This window comes from Pogoniulus pusillus, chromosome Z (assembly GCF_015220805.1).
Source record: "Pogoniulus pusillus isolate bPogPus1 chromosome Z, bPogPus1.pri, whole genome shotgun sequence".
Taxonomy (NCBI): domain Eukaryota; kingdom Metazoa; phylum Chordata; class Aves; order Piciformes; family Lybiidae; genus Pogoniulus; species Pogoniulus pusillus.
The window spans coordinates 10,970,547-10,991,218 of record NC_087309.1 but is presented as its reverse complement, the minus strand read 5'-3'; the positions used below and the strand labels follow the sequence as shown (position 1 = coordinate 10,991,218).

The 20,672-nt window shown below is 41.8% G+C and overlaps 1 protein-coding gene across 2 annotated transcripts in view; it reads right to left on the bottom strand.

Moving 5' to 3' along the window:
- Positions 1-6,835: 6,835 nt before the first annotated feature.
- The window catches only part of NPR3 (natriuretic peptide receptor 3), a 50,578-nt gene continuing 36,741 nt past the window's right edge, over positions 6,836-20,672 (bottom strand). The window contains exons 5-8 of one of the 2 annotated variants that reach the window (XM_064176301.1): positions 18,403-18,497; positions 13,622-13,757; positions 12,150-12,237; positions 6,836-9,509 (exon numbers count right to left, since the gene is read on the bottom strand). In XM_064176301.1, coding sequence (XP_064032371.1) covers positions 9,398-9,509; positions 12,150-12,237; positions 13,622-13,757; positions 18,403-18,497 — 431 coding nt within the window. In that variant the 3' untranslated portion in view covers positions 6,836-9,397. The remainder of the gene's footprint in view (positions 9,510-12,149; positions 12,238-13,621; positions 13,758-18,402; positions 18,498-20,672) is intronic. The other variant, XM_064176302.1, reaches the window with a different exon arrangement.

Sequence of the window (20,672 nt, the reverse complement as noted above, 5' to 3'; positions counted from 1 at the left end):
TCTCCTGCCACACACTCAGGGCAGGAGGAGGAGGAAAGGAGAATGAATTGACCTTGTTGACAGTCTACAAAGAGATAGCAGAATTATAGGATTGAATAACAATCTTCTAGTCCCACAAAATTTTTTTTAACCCTATAGTTAGCATGGGTTAGTCCAGCCTCAGGTAAAGGCAAAGCCATCACTAAGACTGCTTTTGCTCAAAGACTTGTGTGCACTTGGTGTGTGATGCAAAAGAATGGAGAATTCTGATGTGTACCTCAAGGGGATTTGTTTTTAGATGAGAGCAGGCCAGTGAATTAAGTTGTATGATGCTAACTGCTATATAACTCTAAATGTCATCACAACTGCGGTTGATACACATGGTATCAATGGTATTACAGCAAGAGTCACCCAGATCAGTGAAGGATAGACCTGAACTAGCCACAGACATATTCCAGAATATATGACATCATGCTCAGTATATTAAGTGTGGACACCACCAAGGGTGAAGAGGGATCACAGCTCAGAACTGGTCTGGGCATCGGCTTCTGTGTAGTGAGCAACTGCATTGTGTATCATGCTTCATATATTCTTTCATTAGCAGTATTGCTACTATGATTTCCTTCTTCCCTGTGTTGCTCTATTAAACTATCCTTACCTCAACCCTCAAAGATTTTTTACCTTTTTCATCTGATTCTCTTCCCACTGGCTGAGGGGGGAGCAGCTGAGTGGCCACTTGGTCTTTACTTGCCAGTCTAAATCACAACATCAAAAAAAAGGTTAGATTGATTCCTTACTAAATACATTCCTTAATAACCATTAAAATCAGGGGGGCTATATGGTGTGGATGTAGTCTACCTGAACTTCAGCAAAGCCTTTGACACCGTCTGCCACAACAAGCTCCTGGCAAAGCTGGCAGCTCATGGCTTGGACCACTTTGATATTGGTCAAGAACTGGCTGGAAGGCCAAGCGCAGAGAGCGGTGTTGAATGGTACCACACAAACCCTATGAGAGGCTGAGGGAGCTGGGGGTGTTTAGCCTAGAGAAGAGGAGGCTCAGGGGTGACCTTATTACTGTCTACAACTACCTGAAGGGACATTGTAGCCAGGTGGGGTTGGTCTCTTCTCCCAGACAACGAGCAATAGAAGAAGGGGACACAGTCTCAAGTTGTGCCAGGGGAAGTACAGGCTGGATGTTAGGAGGAAGTTGTTGGCAGAGAGAGTGACTGGCATTGGAATGGGCTGCCCAGGGAGGTGGTGGAGTCACATCCCTGGAGGTGTTCAAGAAAAGACTGGATGAAGCATTTAGTGCCATGGTCTAGATGACTGGGTAGGGCTGGGCGCTAGGCTGGACTGGATGATCTTGGAGGTCTCTTCCAACCTGGTTGATTCTAGGATTCCATGATTCTGAGAGCCAGAATAACTCCTATTTTCAACTCCATACTACCTGATAGTGCTCTTTGTATGAAACGGACCAAGAATGTAGCGAACAGATGACAAAACACTTCACAGAAACAGGTGATAACATATTCCCATGTCTTTAATGGAAACATTTTGTTACAATTGAGGTTATGTGATATTCTTGCATTTTTTAAGTGTGTTAGAGAAAATGCAGAGACAAAAAAAAGTTAAAAGGACACCAATGAATGTAGGTATTTTAAATGACCAGGTTGTAAAAGACGTAAAATACATTACACAAACAAAGGTTATATCCACAGGCACTCTCTTCTACACAAAACAACAATAAATAAAATCACATTATATGCAGATAGTTCTACTTACATCAGTACAACATACTGTGTGGCTTTAAATTTGTTTTCTACCAGGCTGGTACTGTGTTTCTCTGTTTTCCAGTATTCTTTATGTTAATAATTAGTAGTGTCACCAAAAAAAATGGGATGAAGTCAGCGCCCACAGTGTCTATCCTGAGTCCTCCTACTTTAGTGGTAGTTACAGCCTATGCTCAACAAACACAGAAAATTCAGAGAATGGTCTGGGTTGGAAGACACCTTTAAAGGTCATCCAGTGTAACCCCCTCTGTAGTCAGCAGGGACACCCTCAATGAAAGCACGTTGCCCAGAGCCCTGTCGAGCCTCACTTTGACTATCTGAAAGGATGAGGCCCAAATCACCTCCCCAGGCAACCTGTTCCAGCATTCCACTGCCCTCACAGTAAAGAACCTGTACTTAACATCCAATCCAAATCTGTTCTTCTCTAGTTTGAAGTCACTGCCCCTCATCCTGCCACTGCAGGACCAATCTCTCTCCATCCTTCTTGTAGGACCCCGTTTGGTCACTGCCTTAATCCTGCCCTTCTACTGAAGCCTTCTCAGCAGTTTCAGACCTGCACTCAAAAGATGACATTTTTACTAGGCGAATGCTCAACCTGAGGGCATGGTACACTCTGAGCAGGTCCTATGCAAGACTCAAATCCTGTTTAAATTTTAGGTAAGGGGAGTATATGAGATTTAAAATGTGACTAAGCTTTCTGCTGAGTCCCCAAGAAAGCAGATATTGAACAATAAAGACAACACTACGGTACAGAAGGGGTTTCATCCCATTCTCCATACATTCAGTAGTATCATCCTAGGAGTATAACAAATCACTGAACATTTTCCCTTTTCTCTCTTCCTAGCAAAACTGCACAGCTATTTTTTCTATAGTCTCAATAGGTCTTTTCATTCCTTGCATCTATATTGCAGAAGTCATCACAACATCTACCACAACGTTACACTGGGGAGATTCTAATTATGGGAGGAAATGCTTCTTATCACACATGGCATCCAGATAAATGATCACTGGTTACTAACTGTGATACTGGCTTTTCAGTGGTGCCCTGCTCCTCTGTCACACTGAAGTCCACAGAGAAGTCCAGGTCTTCACCCAGTTTGCACAAGCTTACATACTGACAGCTTAGTGCAACAATAGCCAAAGCCTCTGTTTGTAGGTTTGTGTTCCCTGTGCATGCCAGAAAAGAGAACAAAACAAACAATTAAAACAAAATACTTTTTTAAAATACTCCTTTTGATACTTTTTCTTCTGTTTGCTCAAGTGCCCTCTGGAAATAGGACTGAAACACCAAGCAACAGTTCACACAGAGTGGATTTTAACCTTTCAGAGACTTAATGCCTAATGAATCCACAGCAGATTCCTGAAGTACTACAGCTCAACATACAAAGTTTAACAGCATTGGGTTATTTAGAATATTTTGGCTTTGATGCAGAATATTAACTGAGTGGTTAGTGAGAGATGCTGGAAGAACTCTAAGCCTCTCCTTTCAAAAGCTAGTTTTGTATGCTGTGCATTTATTGTCTGTCAGAACTCATTCTGAGTTCTGGAAGAAGTAACAGCATAACAGAAGAGTCTGTATAATGTCACACTGGTCATAATTAAACACTAGCCCAAGTGGGCAGTGTCATGGCAGCATCATCTTCTTGGTCAAAAGCAGCAGTAATGTCACAAACAAGAAAAGCCTGGATGAGGCACTTAGTGCCATGGTCTAGTTGACTGGATAGGGATGGGTGATAGGCTGGACTGCATGAGCTTGGAGGTCTCTTCCAACCTGATTCTATGAAAAACATCAACACTGACTTCTATGAGTGAGATAAAGGGAGAGCTGTATTTAACCCAGCCTTAAGGCTTCACTAGGGCAAACCACAGTGCTTAAGCTTCACGTCATTCTCTGGAAGAGAGAAGTCACTACAAAAGTCAGCCTCACTGTTTGCTGATCCCACAGCTGTCCAGACCTCTGTCAACAGCTGAGATGCTGTAGACAGTGGTCTCCAAACAGCTACTTATTTTAATTTCTATTATCATCCTCCATCAATCTCATAGAAGGTACCCAAGATTGGATAAAAATGCAGGTTTCAAGCCACCTGAACTAATTTCGGCCTCTAAGCAGGGATACACAGTGCAAACACTCCATTTCTTCCACTTGAAAGGTTTCATACACGTGAATCTTCCGCTTTCAACAGCATGCAATGAAAGGGGGGAGACGCACATAACCTATCTGAAGGTGAAACCTTTTCCAGCATGCCCATGTTTCAAAAAGCAGCTTTTTTATTTCATTGTTTCTAAAAATGACTAAAGCCAACTTCTGCAAAGCATGAACTCTGCTGACCTTTGTGGCTCACTGCTGTGACAGAGAGGTTACTAGGGCTTGTTGCTGACCACCAGAAAATGTAATGCACCATTAGAAACTTTCAGTCATGTTCCCATATGCCATGCTTTGAGGAGGGTGATCACTAGATCTGATGTAGTTTTATAGCAACAACAATTAGCTTTAAAAAAATAAAATCATCACCTGATACCACCTCCACACACTTTGACTGGTGTATTTTCTGAGTCCAGTGGTGCCCATTCATCACTTCAGCTTTAATGAGACTGTTTCTATAACCATAATTTACAGTGTCAGCCTTTGATGTTTTCAAAAGGCAATTATGCCAGCTGCAAAATTCAGATTAAACTTCAGAAAGCTTTGGCCAATCCAATGTTTCAGCTTTGCTTGGTTTAAAAGACAGGCAACATCAGAGGATCCTGAGTCTAGATCTCTGATAATGACTGGTGTGGCCATGGGCCAACATGAGCTGTGCTGGCAGCTGAGCAGCATGGTGGCAATAAACAACAAAAGCCACTTCCCAGTGAAGAAGGAAGCATCTCTGACTAAATGATGGAAAATGTCTGTCTCTCTTCAAAGTACTTCTGGAAACAGAAAAAAAGAACATTGAACAAACAAATCAAAAAGGGGGGAGGATGGAATTCGAGAGCATTCACTCTACCCTGAGAGAAAATGAGGAAAATGAACCTTAACTTCTTCATTTTAAAAAATGAAACGGCTGCATGGCTACTCTAAAACACAGGGAAGGGTAGTGAAGGACGTGGAACTGTCTTGAGCTCCAGAAAAGGTGGACTGAATTGCCAAACAAATTTACGACCAGGACTATTAGCTTCCTGTCTTTGATGTCTATTCTTGGCTTCCCAGGAGCATTATGGCATTCATGAGGTGAAAATCACACTGGAGCCAAGGTCAGCTAAGGCTGATGCAGCCTGTTCTACTGCAAAGCTGAGAAATTCACTCTGAACTGCCCCAAGATGCTGAGTTCAAAGCTTCAAGATGCTCCATTGAGGGCCTGAGTATACCTCCACTGAATCTGAGAAGTTTCTTTCATCAGCTTAACAAGATGTCCAACCCAAAAAACTAATCAGGGATCAAACACCTAGCAAAACACACCATCAGGAAGCACACTCTTGTTTTGTCCAGCACTAAGCTTTTCAAATCATTACCTATATCTTATTAGTTTTTCTTTACAAAACAAAAAAAACCCACATTCAATAATGCAGTAAAGCATTCCTTAAAACCAAACTGAAAACAGAGCAATCAAATTTATTTTCAGAAGTGAATGGATTTCTTTAATCAAATGAATTCTGGTCATAATCTTGCAAGGTGCACAAAGCTCTCATTTAAAATTTTAGCAACAAGCAAATGTCCTCAGAGCTTAGTTGGGCTTGGTCTGCAGTGAAGCACATCACAGAAAGAACTGGAAACTGATGATGGTGGGAGTTGCAGACAACTCAGCACACACAAACTGCCCATAAACAAAACTTCCAGAACTACCAGTAGCCCCAAATAAAGCATCTAGGAATGTGACTTTAAAGGTGCATGTCTTACTATAGGTAATACTTTCAGGTATTACTGCAAATTTTGCTTCATCATTATCTACTTTCAGTGGACGTATGAGTTGAAGATAAGGTATGCTTGCAAGTCAGGCAATTTATTCAGAGGATTCTGAGGTGAACCTGCTACTAAGCTGATCTGTATTTTTAACTCTAAAAAGCTAAATTAACAGAATTTGAGAGACTTTGACAATCAAAGAGCAAGACAGAAACTTCAACTTAAAAGGAACAACTATAAGATCTGGCAATAAACATACGGCCTACAGGGCAAACTTTTCTTCAATTCAAGCATGTTGCACAAACCCCTTTGCTTTAGCCATGGCCAGGATTGTCTTATTTGGTCCCAGGTCAGTAGAACACTCAGAAGCTGAAGAGGGGCATATTTTAAGTGTGTTCTGATGTGCTGAGCTGAGTCAAGATCCTCCCTGTGCTGCTCTGTAATAGAGGCAAGTATTTGTAATACAGGCAAGTTGTTGAAGACAAAAATGTAGGTTTTGGAAACCCTTTGGAGAATCAATTGTTATTTTGGTTAGACATTCCCTTACCAAGTTTGAAGCTCTGAACATTATGGCATTGAGCTAATGCAGATGAACCAGAAGGGAGAAGTGCATTAGCTGGCAAACAATCTTTCTGCTGAATAATCTAAACTCAAGGAAGTTTTTGATCTATGGGCCACAGAAGACCTGGGAACTATTAGCAAGAGGCCTGTGAAAGGCAGCTAAGACGAACAAGTTAGTTTACCTTATACAGGAATCTGCTTATGTGAAATGTCTTAAATGCTCTTCACACTTCCACAGAAAAAACGTACAGGCAGGTGTGCACCCACTGAACAAGTTTAAAACCCATTGACTCAAAATGTTCTAATGCGCAAGAAAGGTTCGCTTTCTTGGGAAATATTGGGATGTGAAGTCTAGAATAGACCATTGGGATGTGAAGTCCAGAATAGACCTCCATCAGCATCCTGTATTTTTTGTTTCCAGTGTGTTTAGTTATAGTTAAGATCATGTGATTAAAAAAAAAAAGCTATCTAAACAATTTAGTGCTCAGTTCAGATATCCTGGCTGAGACCTTCTGATCTGACTGTACATGGCACAGAGAAAATGAAGATCTACACTACTGTCTCTCTCCCTAATTCGTGAGTGTTAAAGTACTACTTGGCAATGCAAAACAAGTCATAACAAACGTAACTTTGAAGAAAAGTTTATTCTTCCAATCATACTCTCTTTTCTCTACACATTTTAAAATCTTCCTTTCTCCTTCTCTGTGGCAAAGCAGTCAAACGGATGAAAGAAAAGTAAAAATACCGAAAGGTGTATTTGGAAACCAAGAAATAGATCAAAAGTCTCAAATTATTAAAGAAATCCTGAACCTGAAGTGGGCCCAGGGGATAAACACACAGAACTGCCTGAAAAGAATTCAAAAAACTAATCAGCAAGTCCCTTTTTCTTCCCAGCCTCACAGCAGTATGAATGATGCTGTAGCCTATGCTCTTCTGTGGAGCCTGTGAGATAATGAGGCTACTTCAGAGAACTCTCCTTTGACCACAGTGTTGCTTTGGTTAAAGCATTTTTGCAGAAGTCATACAGACTTACATTGGAAAAACAGCTTGATGGAAATCTACCGCGTAAACAACAGCTGATACAGTGAATGCTAAAGACACCAAATCTATGTGCTGTGCATTCACCAGATACACTGGAGCTGCCTTGACAGCCAAGAAGCCCTGCCTCTGGCTGCCTAGGACACTGGACAATATTCCACAAGAGCAAGAGATTAACCCCCTGCACGTGGTAAGAGACAAGTGCAATGTAAGTAAAAAAGTCCAAGAAAATACTCCCGGAGTACTTCATCAGTAAATAAAAGGCAGTCGAAAGAACACAGAGCCAGCTTTTGCTCTTCATTCACTTCCAGCTACCCTAAAAGGGTTTCTCTGAATTGGCAAGCTGGTTTCCCAGGGCCTAGAAGTTTTGTAGAACACAGGCTTCGGTCCTAGTTTTGAGAATGAAGTCTGACTATGACTGCTGAGACCAAAAAATTCTGCTTATGGACTCAGAGCAGCCCAAAAACTTACATGCACTAGAACCACAGCTGTAGCTAGGCTTTCCCACAGACAGTATTGTTACGAGTCTTATTCACCACATTTCTAACATGCACTGTTCATTTCCATTTGCTGACTCGAAAGCGCTGAACTCTCATTTGTCTAGTATAAAATACCTTGTCAGTAGCTAACACATCACAGATTCAGTTTTGCTCCTGGTAAAGTCAATGGCAAAAGTCCCAGGGATACTGATGACAGCAGGATTAAAACCAGCCCTAGAACAGTGTTTTACTACCCCAGTTCCTGAAGGTAGTTCTTACATGTTATCTATACATGCATGAATAGTTAGTCTTGCTGACTAATGTAGGACTATTTAACATGTGAAAAGTTCATTGTTTGCATGATCAGCACTATCCTCATACAGACAATTTAGTAACTGCATTTATACTGTTTAGGTAACTACATTAACGTTGCCTATGCCTAGAGGAGATGGGGTAAAAAGTCTGTTACTATCTGTATGTCCATTCTCCTCCCCTAAATATTGGTTCTAAAATGTATTTACAGCTCTTGACTTTCCCTGCATGTTACTCCTATCATAAAAAATACATCTTGGAAACATCCTTACCCTTAGTTTTTAATCCTACCAAAGCAAAAATAGATACTTTAATAGAAAAATACAAGATTAAAAATATCCTAAAAATAAAATGGTAGCATGGAATGTAATTTTACACACACACAAAAAGATCCCCTTTCAAATTGCCTCAGCTATACAAACACTTCCATATTTACAATTTTGGATGCAGTCCTGTGCTCACTGAAGTTAATGGCATTTTGCCATTGACTTCACTGGGAACAGGAACAGGCTCTACATGGACTCTATTTGCCTCTCTATAAAGTCATGGCAGTCAAGAGAAAAAAGCATAATAAAACACATATGACTGAGGAACCTGCAACTCTTTCCTGATAGTCTTCCTCTCTCACTATTTCAACACCATCAAAACTCCTCATCCTCCACTGGAGCTCTCCTAAGTCCCAGCACCTATGAGGGAGAATCAGTGCTTTTGATTGTAATACTACACAAACAAGGAAAGAATGGTTTGTGTGTTTCCACTTGCCTGACTTTCTCAATGGCACTCATTACACCCCAGTGGAGTTAACTACAACCAAGGGTCACTGTCCTCCCAGAACTAAATTCCATATCCCCCATCTTGTATACCCTGTTATCAATGTCCATGACTCAGTGATGCAGGATCATACCCCAAATGAGCCCCTTTTTACTTTCCAACAAGCAATCAGCACCTGTGCCTGTCAAACCATATTTGATACCCACGTATAAGACACAATTAAGCAAAGAGGCAGTAGGAGTTAAAATAAAAGGGAGCAGAATGAGGCCTTCCCCCATCAACTAAACCCAGATCTGCACCCTTAACATATGCCTTAAGAAATACTGTCTTTTCATATTAAGTATATCCTATAACATCAAACTGCATTGTTTTCCTTTTTTTGTGAGATGAAAGGCCATGTGGCATAATGTGGTTAGCAAATCATTCCTGAGGTTCTGAAAGAAATTAAGACAAATTTACTGCTTAAAAGAGTGAGTTCTTCAAGAGCCTTGGTTCTTTTTATACTGATGTCTTTGGTTGTGTCCTTTTCCCTAATTCTTTTTGTCACTGGGAAGAATGGGATTCTTTTTTCTTCTTCTTCTTCTTCTTTATGCAGCAGAAAAATGAGATCTAATGGAGTCTTCACGTAACTGCCGATGTTTCCCCATGTTACAATCCTCCTGTCGAGTTCGTCTCTCAATAGTAATTCTGTATTTCTTTCTGCATGAAAGGAGAGGAACAGAATGAGAAATTCTTCTCCTGCTATAGGGTAACAGGACTTCCTTCATAGAGAATGCCTGTAGGGGACAGCTGGGTGCCAGTTGAAAAATGAAATGTGGCAGAATGTGAAACCCTGGTCAAAGATTAAAGCAGTGCGCCTCAAAACGCTTTGCCCAGGCTCCAGGATGCCTGTTAATTTCTACACATCAGCCTCAATGCACCAAGACCACAGACATTTGCTTCTTTGAAAACTTCTGATGTAAGCGATTAGGAAATTTTTGTGAAGTGTCATGTGAACTGTGTCACATCACTGCTTTGTATTGATCAAAGCTCAGTTTCTTTCCCGTATACTGGAGCAGTGGGCACTTTCTGCAGAGTTCAAACAGATCTGACTCATTAATCAGTTGTGTTTCTCACTGAAACTATGTATTAACTAATCCTCCCATCTCCCTCCAAAAAAGCTACGTCAGAGAAGGTAGTATGGTGAATTATGAGGAGGGATGTAGAAGATAGACAAGGAATAAATACAATTGCTCATGCATCAGACAGTTTTTCCTGTGGCTCTTCCTCTCTGCAGTCTTCTGAAGAATTGTAACGTTACTTTATACATCAAACAAGCCCTCTGATTGCCTTTCAGATTCTCCTTTATTACCCATATCTCCCTCTGAAGCTGTAAAAAGATTCACATTTGTATTTTATGCATTTATGCTGCTACTCAGTTTCAGGACCAATTTTTCCAAAGGGCATTACTCTAGCCCCTTGTGTGTGCAGTGCTGATCGTGTACGATAGTGCACGACAGAAAAGCTGCATGCAACGAAGGCTCTGCTCCACTTGCACACGCAGCCCAAGCCAGAGCTAGGTAAGCTCTGGTTTACAATCCATTTGCGTATTTTCAAGTCAGGTCCATCCACAGGTCAGAGCATGCATAGTGGCAGCTCATGCACAAGGATAGATCCACATTTTAGAAATGAAGCTCTTTTAAGATTAAATTTTTCCAAAGCCACATATGAGAGCTACAATCCAGATCTTTAAACGCTTCGCAGGCACACTCAAACCTCTGTTTGCATTCTCATTTGTGGTAATTACAGGTTCAAATGAGACTTAATCAGGAAGTACATATGCCATCAAAAGGTACAGGAGCAGCACGTGCAAATTACTTCCTGGCACACAATTGCTGGATCTACATTTTCTGAATACCCACACCATACATCCTGGTACACTATGTTTGATGTGTTCATTCTAACAGGCGAATTAGAGGGCTGTCCCTATTAACGCACTGAGACTGCAATTAGATCTCCAAGGTAAAATTCACTTCTGGGTCCTTAGATCTCTTCTGCATGCAGATCCATTCAACAGAGAAGCATTTCTAAGAGGCACTCTTCCCCAGCTTTTACATGAAGATGACATGAATTGCACCAAAGAAACTGTTAATTTCTCCCCTCTGACCACAAACTGAAAGAGTGCTGTGCTCAGGTTTGTACACTCACTTTTGCAGACACCACCTTTCACTCATGGATTTCCAATCCAAGTCTTTGTGTCAGATGACAAAGAGTTTAAGTCCTACTACTATAATGATGCTGCTTTTGCCTCATTTTTTTCTTGACATATCAACTCTCCCAATATTAGCACTGCTAGAAAGCACGCCTAGAAAATACCATCTCAGCTGTAAAAACCTCTGATGACATACAATATAAGGACAGATGCACATTTTCTTTTCCTTTTAGAGACAGTTTTTAGTTGGTCCTAGCTAACCTACCTTGTCTTAAACAGAAGCAACATATTATATAAGCAGCAAACACACACAAGAACAAAATCACTGTGCAGAATTTCCATTGTAAGCACCTGAATAAAAATCCTGGTTCTGGAGTCTGTGTGCTGGTGAATTGAAGCAGCTTTTGCTTGCTTTGTTTTTGTCAACATTTTTTAATAAACAGGTATTTTTATTGGATAGAATTATCTGATTCTTCTAAGCAGAGGTTAATTCTGTTTCCCTATCTGTCTTTTCCACAGGATAAGAGGATAAATTACAGTGTATATAAGATGCTGAACGTGGACTAATTTATTCTGTCAGTGCAGGATCAGCTCTTGAGTCTTTAGATTTGATGATTAGCAGTATAAGAATTATTTCACTTCAACAGAGAGTAAGACAGCGTTCACCCTGCAGCAACATCAGCTTATTAAGTTAAATGCACAGCTTTGAAATCCAGATGCTCTCTTAGATCAAGACAGAAATACCTTTCTAGTTTCCAATACAATTCCACTTAATACTCAACAATTAAAAATTACACAAATCTCTTGCATGACCATGCAGTCTGCACAATTGTGCTGGCAAGGAGTACAAAACAAAGAAAGCTTTCAAGGCCCGAGCCACTTTACTAAAGCAAGTGTGAATGACTGGAACTCACTAGAATTATTTTCATGAGTAAAATCACTCGGTGGCGTAAGCGGTTATAGTATGAGGCCCACAGACAATTAAATGATTTGACAAAAGGATAATCAAAGTGTCTCTGCTGTGTTTGGTGGGAATGTTACCAGAGAGGATTATTAGAGTGTTTCTCCATCTCCCACAGAGAATGTGCTGCAGGGAGCTGAGAGGTTTGGGTAACGAGCATGGAGAAATTTCAGTGAATTGGACTAACCTGAAAAAGTAAAAAGCCATTAGCAATCCTGCTCCAAGCAAGGCACCCACAACGATTCCTGTAACTGCTGATTCTCCTAGACCACCTGCTTGAAAAGGGGAAAAATAAACATCAAGGCTCGTATTAGAAACTGTTTGCATTCACATATCAGAAAATACACACAACCAGCAAATGAGTAACATACAACCGAATGTTGTTAGGAAACTGGTCTGGATACTTTGGTCTGAATCCTAACACAGACTGCAATCATAGTGACACATCCCATAGCAATCAGCACTGACTATAACAGAAGCAAACTAATTTAATTTGGTTAAACATCATAGTCCTTTATCCTCTAGGCTTATTAAAATATTGCCTGGTTATCCAACAGCTCCTAATTTTTAGTCTTTTTTTTAATCTTCTTTTTTTCACCTGAGTGTATGCTGTTTCCAGTCAAAGCCATATGAGCTTCACTTTGCTCCAAATGTCAACAGAGGCAGTGCACAGAGTGACAGAAGAGAAGCTCAAGTCGTTATTGTCACTTTGCTAAGTGCTCCCTCCTCTTCAAATTAAACCATCCCTACTCTTCATCTGCTGTTGACTCCTTTTTAAGGTGACTTTGTCTGTGCATCAGCATGTGTGGATGTAACAAGGTGCATGTTGTATGTTCTGGACACAGCCCGCAAGCAGTCTCTATAGCATGGCTTTCAAACACATGGTTTTCAGTGATCAAATTATCAGGTCACAGATACTTTCCACCACAGGATTGTGAAAAAGTTAAGACCACCCTTTGCTACCGAGGCACCAGTATCTCCCTATCCTTATCTCCATGCAATGTCCTGATCATTACAACATGGTCTGCAAAGTCAGTATGCTGGAAAACAAAACACCTTCTCTGTGGAGGGTAGTGCCAGTCTTTTAGATCCACATTCAACCACCTTCACCTCTCAGCCTATTGAGAGGTGCCTTCTCACAGTAGTGAAAACCATTCTGTACCACCCCCATCAGCAATGGCCTCCCCAGATGCTAATAATCAGTATGATTACTCAGGTTTTGGGGTCTCAATTAAATATTATCTGGCTGAAAGAGACTTTGCCTTTGAGCCCTTGGAAACCCCTAAGGCCTCCAGGGCCCCAGCCTGTGCATCATGAGTGCTTAAATTCAGCGAAGTGATGTAGACCACATACTACCCAAGGCTGCCAGTTCCTAACTTCCAAACAGTCAGCAGAGACACAGCCATGGTATCTCAGCTGGACAACTGCGCCAAGCAATTTAAAATCAAAGAATCATAGAATCAACCAGGTTGGAAGAGACCTCCAAGATCATCCACTCCAACCTATCACCCAGCCCTGTCCAATCAACTAGACCATGGCACTAAGTGCCTCATCCAGGCTTTGCCTGAACACCTGCAGGGACGGCTCATTACGCTGCATCACCCCTGTGGGTTTCTCTCTGTGACAGCTTGGGCAGAAGCATTAGGTCACTGAACTTACGTGATTTGCATGGTGTATTGTTTGTGTGCTCTGAAACTCTGCTTTCATCCAGTCGCAGCCTGCCGTGATTCCAAGGATACTTCACATTTGATCGGATTTCAAAATGCCCCTGCTTTCCATAGTAGTCCCCAATCACCTGCATAAAGAAGAAAGGAATGAAAATATTTTTCCTATCAATTGAGGGAAATGAAACACAGAGAACAGTGGCAATGCTCACTTGAACTCCTGTGGCAGGATGCTGAATCACAGAGAACAGGGCCGAAGGGGTCTGTAGGAGGTTATGTAGAGCATGCCCTGCCCCGTGGCAGGATCAGATGAACAAAAGCATTCTTGGCAGACGTTTATCTATCTTGTTCTTTAAAGCCTCCAAAGACACAGCCTTTAGGCAATTACTCTGGAAAGTTGCTATCCTTTGCAGTCAGTGGTATTCCCTATCAAGTAACTCCTATGGTTCCATTATCCATCAGTACTTACTGAAAACTGCCAGTGGGCACAGAGGCTCTTTCTTTGTGAAACACCACTCTACACATTCACAGGCTCTTTAGCTGGTCTGCCCTTGGGCTTCTCTTCTATATAAATCCTGTTTATACCAGTGTTTTTAATGCTCTAAATATTCCTCCTGCTCTACCCAGGTTTTCTTCAATTGTTTCATAGCAGATTCAATGCTCAGGACTGTTGCCCAGCTAAGAGGAATATCAAGTATCTTGATCAATCCCAACTACACACTCCAGGCTGGATTTTTCCACTTTGCAGGGATTCAGAGGTACTTCCTCACATTCAGTTAAAATCCCCAAATATGCTGGAGAACTATGACAGAGTCTTGTGTTTGTGCAGTTGCTGATATTCATCCAGAACGGGCCTTTCATACTCATGATTCTGGCAGCATGGACTACTATTTCAGGCCAATTTATCAAGATACTTAAGAATTTCAGTCCTGTTCTCAACAGCAAACCTAAACTTTATTTAAGATAATGTATGTTGGATCTACTGATAATTGCAGGACTAATTTGTGACAACTGTAGTGGGTCACTCATCTATGTACAGTAATAAAAATCATGACATTGAAGTAGTAAGGAGCAATAGCAGAAGCACATCAAACCCAGATTAATACTGTGGGTTTAAAATTTAAGCCTATTCAATTCTCACCTAAATTTCATTTTGAAGGGAAAGAGTTAAAAGATAATATTTGAACTGGCGAGACACACGGAGGTAGATTTCACACTGAATAAAGGAGATAATGAGAGAGAAAACCTTAGATGTTTCTAACATGTTTTCAACAGTAAAGGAAAATTCAGTAAACTGGAACAAGTAGAGGCAAAAAAATCTCAGAGAGCAGACTACTTATGAAGCTATTGTTTAATTTATCAAACAGAAGCAGGAGAGTCCTCTACCAGCAGGGCTTAATAAATATGAAAGCACATAGAAAGGCTTAAGGAGAACAGATAGCTCTAAGAAGAGACTAAACAGATTCAGATCAGAAGTGTATATAGATTTTTAAGGAGCAATAGTTGTTAAACAGTGAAACAAACATTCAAGGGGCAAGTGAGGTAGTGTCTGTTCTTCAGTATACAATCATAGAGTCAACCAGGCTTGAAGAGATCTCCAAGATCATCCACTCCAACCTATCACCCAGCCCTGTTCAGTCATCTAGACCATGACGCTAAGTGCCTGCTGTGGTAAAGGGTTGGACTTGATGATCCATGAGGTCTCTTCCAACCTTGGTGATATTGTGATATCTCCAGGGATGGTGACTTCACCACCTCCTGGGGCAGCCCATTCCAATGCCAATCACTCTCTCTGACAACAACTTCCTCCTAACACCCAACCTATACTTCCCCTGGCACAACTTGAGACTGTGTCCCCTTGTTCTGTTGCTGGTTGCCTGTGAGAAGAGACCAACCCCCACCTGGCTACAACTTCCCTTCAGGTAGTTGTAGACAGCAATGAGGTCAGCCATGAGCCTCCTCTTCTCCAGGCTAAACAACCCCAGCTCCCTCAGCCTCTCCTTATAAGGGTTTGTGTTCCAGGCCCCTCACCAGCTTTGTTGCCCTTCTCTGGACATGTTCCAGCACCTCAACATCTCTCTTGAATTGAGGGGCTCAGAACTGGACACAGTACTCAAGGTGTGGCCTGAACAGTGTTGAGTACAGGGACAGAATAACCTCCCTTGTCCTACTGGCCACCCTGTTCCTGATGCAGGCCAGGATGCCATTGGCTCTCTTGGCCACCTGGGCACACTGCTGCCTCATCTTCAGCTTACTATCTATCAGTACCCCCAGGTCCCTTTCCTCCTGGCTGCTCTCCAGCCACTCAGTCCCCAGCCTGTAGCACTGCTTGGGGCTGTTGTGGCCAAAGTGCAGAACCCTGCACTTGGCCTTGTTCAATCTCATCCCATTGGCCTCTGCCCACCCATCCAGCCTGGCCAGGTCCCTCTGCAAGGCTCTCCTACCTTCCAACAGATCCACACCTGCTCCTAGCTTGGTGTCATCTGCAAACTTACTGATGCTGGACTCAATCACCTGGTCCAGGTCATCAATAAGGATATTGAACAGGACTGGGCCCAGCACTGATCCTTGGGGAACACCACTAGTGACAGCTGCCAACTGGATGTGGCACCATTAACCACCACTCTCTGGGCTCTGCCATTCAGCCAGTTCTTGATGCAGTACAGAGTGAATCTCATCCCATTGGCCTCTGCCCACCCCCCTGCCATGGACAGAGACACCAAACCATAGATCAGGCTGGCCACAGTCTCATCCAGCCTGGCCTGAAACACCTCCAGGGATGGGGCCTCAACCATCTCTCTGGGCAGCTCATTCCAGCCTCTCACCACTCTCCTGATGAAGAACTTCCTCTTAACGTCCAGTCTGAACCTACCCATCTCCAGCTCTGCTCCATTCCCCCTAGTCCTGTCATTCCCTGAGAGCCTAAAAATCCCTCCCCAGCTTCAGATATTGAAAGGCCACAAGAAGGTCATCTGGGAGCCTCCTCTTCTCCAGAGTGAACAGCCCCAACTCTTTCAGTCTCTCCTCATAGCAGAGCTGTTCCAGCCCTCTGATCATCCCACTGGCCCTTCTCTGGACATGCTCCAGCATGTCCACATCCCTCTTGTAACAGAGGCTGCAGAACTGGATGCAGTACTCCAGGTGAGGTCTCACCAGAGCAGAGTAGATATATAAAACATCTTTATATATAAAATATCTTCAATATATCTATTTATATATAAATAATTATAAAATATTAATGAATAAATAATATAAATATTTATATAAAAATATCCTAACTGCATGTGCATTTACATATGCTATAAACAAAGCAGAGGGAATATAAAATGAGCAATATATTAAAAGGAGAAATATAAAAACAAAAAAATAAGAAAGTTTAAACTGCAAGTGAAAGTCCAGCAGAAGAAAAAAGATAATGAATTGGACAAAGAAAAGAGATACAAGTTTTTTAAACCAAAGTAGTTTCAGTTAATGATTACTCCTTCGCCTGGCAGTGCCTGCAGTTTACTTCTGTAGTTTCTCAGTCACTTTTACACATGAAAACACACTAGACATCCTCAGGCTCTAAAAAAATTATTCTTGAATTTGTCTCTGCCACAGCACTGAGAAGAACAATTTAACTTTACCAAGTTCAAATCCACATGCAGAAATGTCCAGCTCAGATTTACTGCCGCTTTATGTTTGAGCTTGATGAAATAGGAGAGGCCAGCAACCTTAGCCTGAAGCTGACTGCAATTAACAGCTTTACAGTGCAGATGGAGTTAGGGCACTATAACGTATTAAACTCGACACAGTCACTCTCCACATGAAGCTTGTGCTATGTCTCATAGACTGTTTTTCAGAGTCTGGCTGCTTCCACTTCTGCTGCATCCATTGGGAAGACCTTACTGGTCTACCTGAAAGGAGGTTGTAGCCAGGTAGGGGTTGGTTTCTTCTTCCAGGCACCCAGTGACAGAACAAGAGGACACAGCCTCAAGCTGCACCAGAGCACGTTTAGGCTGGATGTTAGGAACAAGTTCCTCAAAGAAAGAGTAACTGGCATTGGAATGGGCTGCCCAGGTAGATGGTTGAGTTGTCTCTGGAGGCATTTAAAAGGAGACTGCAGGAGGCACTTAGTGCCATGGTTTAGTTAATTAGAAGGTGTTAGGTGATAGGTTGGACTCTATCTCAAAAGTCTTTTCCAACCTTGTTAATTCTGTTTCAGTGGAATAACCCACATGGTGCATTCAAATGTCACTTGAACACTGAAGATAAGACACTCACATCTTATTCCTTGACAAGTAAAGGGAGGTGAAGTTTGCACTGCTGCCTGTGGTTGATGTGCAGGGTAAGATGCACCCACTGTATTTATACATCAGGGTAACCTTCTGCATTCATGTTGCTGTAAGATTACACTGGTTTGGTTTTTTGTTTGTTTTGGGTTTTTTTACAACTGAATAAAGGGCCCTGCTCATTTCACACAACTATTTCTCAAGTTCAAAACATACCAATATATAGCTTGTGTTATTTCACCATTTCAATTTTAAAAGCAGACACTGTGTGCATGAAAATGTATTATTAAAGAAAAGTAGTTAAGAAAGCTTTTAAAAATGCCTTATTAGGAGAACTACTTTGGGATAATTATTTTACAGAAAGGATTTGTTTTCCAAGTTGATAAGATTAAGCAATACAATTTTAATGTGCATATTAAACAAACCAAGTAAACAGATGATGTCATGTTACATTACCCTGGCTAATTTTATCAGTGGCCTGTTGCAGTGGTGTTTGTTTGCTTACCTCCTGGGTGCCTGCCTCTGGGTCTGTCATTCCAATCACAGAGAAATCCCCGTATCTGTCTCCATTGGCATCAATTGACACCTGCCCTGCAATGCCTAAAGAATGGCATGTGAGGAATTACAAAATTAATTGGTTAAAGTATTGAGCCTTTCCAAGGAAAACAAGAAAACAGTGCACAGGTTTTTACAGACTGATATGACAGGAAATTTCATCAGTTTCCCAGCGTTTTTGTTGGCATTCCAGAAGAAATTGTAATTTCAGCTCGGTGTCTGCATTCCTGAATTCCTAACATTTCTCCTTTTCAAATATCAAATTTGTGAGAATGCTTGGAGAATACGTGAGAAAAATCTAATCCAAAAGCCAGCATGCAAGAATAAACCACAAATGAGTTATTTACAGAGAGCCTAACCCTGGAGTACCTAATGATGCATCAGTAAGGGCAGCTCAGCTCATGTGCTGCAGAGAATGCAGGAGGTAACAGTCCTGCACCCTGCAGACAGTCAGTCTCCTGGTTTTTCCATTTGTTGGTATACTGGAGGAGTGTGATGGTTTGGGTGTTACCCACCCCCCCACACTTTGGGAAATCACCCAGACTAGACTCAGAGGCTCTGGAAATTGAATGAAGCTTGTATTTACAGCTTAGCACAATATACAAGCAGGTATTTATATGATATATATAGTTATACACAGAAATATACAAGGTAAAAGGTAATACAGAAACACAACAGCCCTCCCAGAAACCTGAGTCCCTAGGAGGGGCTCTCAACCACCCTTCCACCTTCTCCCACCCCTCTCTACCTTACCCCAGATGTTGCCTTGTACCCAAGGAAGACTAGAGGGTCAGCCAGGGGTGTTAGGAAGCAGGTGGACTAGTCACAAACACGGCAGACTAGGTTAGAGAGAAATGCAGCTCACAAAGCCCCAAGAGTGTCTCTGTTATCTACATCTATATTCTTGTTCTTATACATCTCAGCAAGCCTGAGATGTGTAAGTGAAGTAGAAATCACCATTGTTTTCTTCTCACAGCCTGTAATCTAGTTCTTCTCACCAAAACATTCTAGCTAGCTTCAAACTAGCACAAGGGGTGATGGACAAGGGACACTAGATACACTACACATGCACAAAGCCCTGCATTTTGTATATAGGATTACTGCATAATACAATGCTGTTTGTTTTATAGTTTTAGACCCCCACTTCACTTCCTTCCTTTATGAGTTCTAGGAAATTTTATGGAAACTGTGAATCACAGACTCATATGATAACTCAAGTCTGAAAGGGCTTCAGGAGGTCTTTAGTCCAGCCTCCCATTCAGAGCAGAGTCAGCCAGAAGTTCAGGGCAGGAGGATGCTCAGGGTTTCATCTAGGTTTCAAAACCTCCAAGGATGGAAGCTACACAGCCTCTATGGGGCACCTTGCTCCAGCTGTGACAGTGAACAAATGCATCCTTGTATTCACTCTAAAATTCTTCATTCAATATATGAGAGTGGTGAGAACCTGGAATGGGTTGCCCAGGGAGGTGGTTGAGGCCTCATCCCTGGAAGTGTCTGAGGCCAGGTTGGCTGAGGCTGTGGGCAGCCTGATCTAGGGTAGGGTGTCCCTGCCCATGGCAGGGGGTTGGAACTAGATGATTCTTGTGGTCCCTTCCAACCCTGACTGATTCTGTGATTCTATATGCCCTTGTACATAAATATGCAGCTCTGGCTTCTTGTGGTGTAAATCAGACTCTTAAAATCTATATAACAATACTAATTAACTACAATGAAGACACCGTAAGACTTTTCTGACAAGACTTTATCACCTCAGATATTCTCAAATGTGATTCTCCACTGCTGACAACAAACATAGGCACTTACAGCAGTTGAAGCAGAACAGGCACCATTACACATTCACATTACACTAATTACATGGCTGAACCAGGCACAAAGCCATAGAGAATCAGGCTGCCAGTGACTGTAAATCAGAAGAATCAGATTCAGTTGCAGTATAAACTCCCCTTAACATACCTAATGATAGTAAATATGAAACAGATTAACACACCTCTGTCTTGTCTGTTCCCATTTAAGGATGCCATAAACGTTTAAACAACTGTGAATTTCCAAACATGTTGTAGTCATCAAAATATTATTGTCAAGTTATCTGCTTCACTGTAACAATGCAGTGATCAAACATTGCCAATGTGATTATTTCAGGAAAACTGAAGGAGTGTAACAGCCCCTGGATTGTAAAAGCACTGGAAAAGGCCACTGTGAAGAGCTGCAACACTCTTGCCT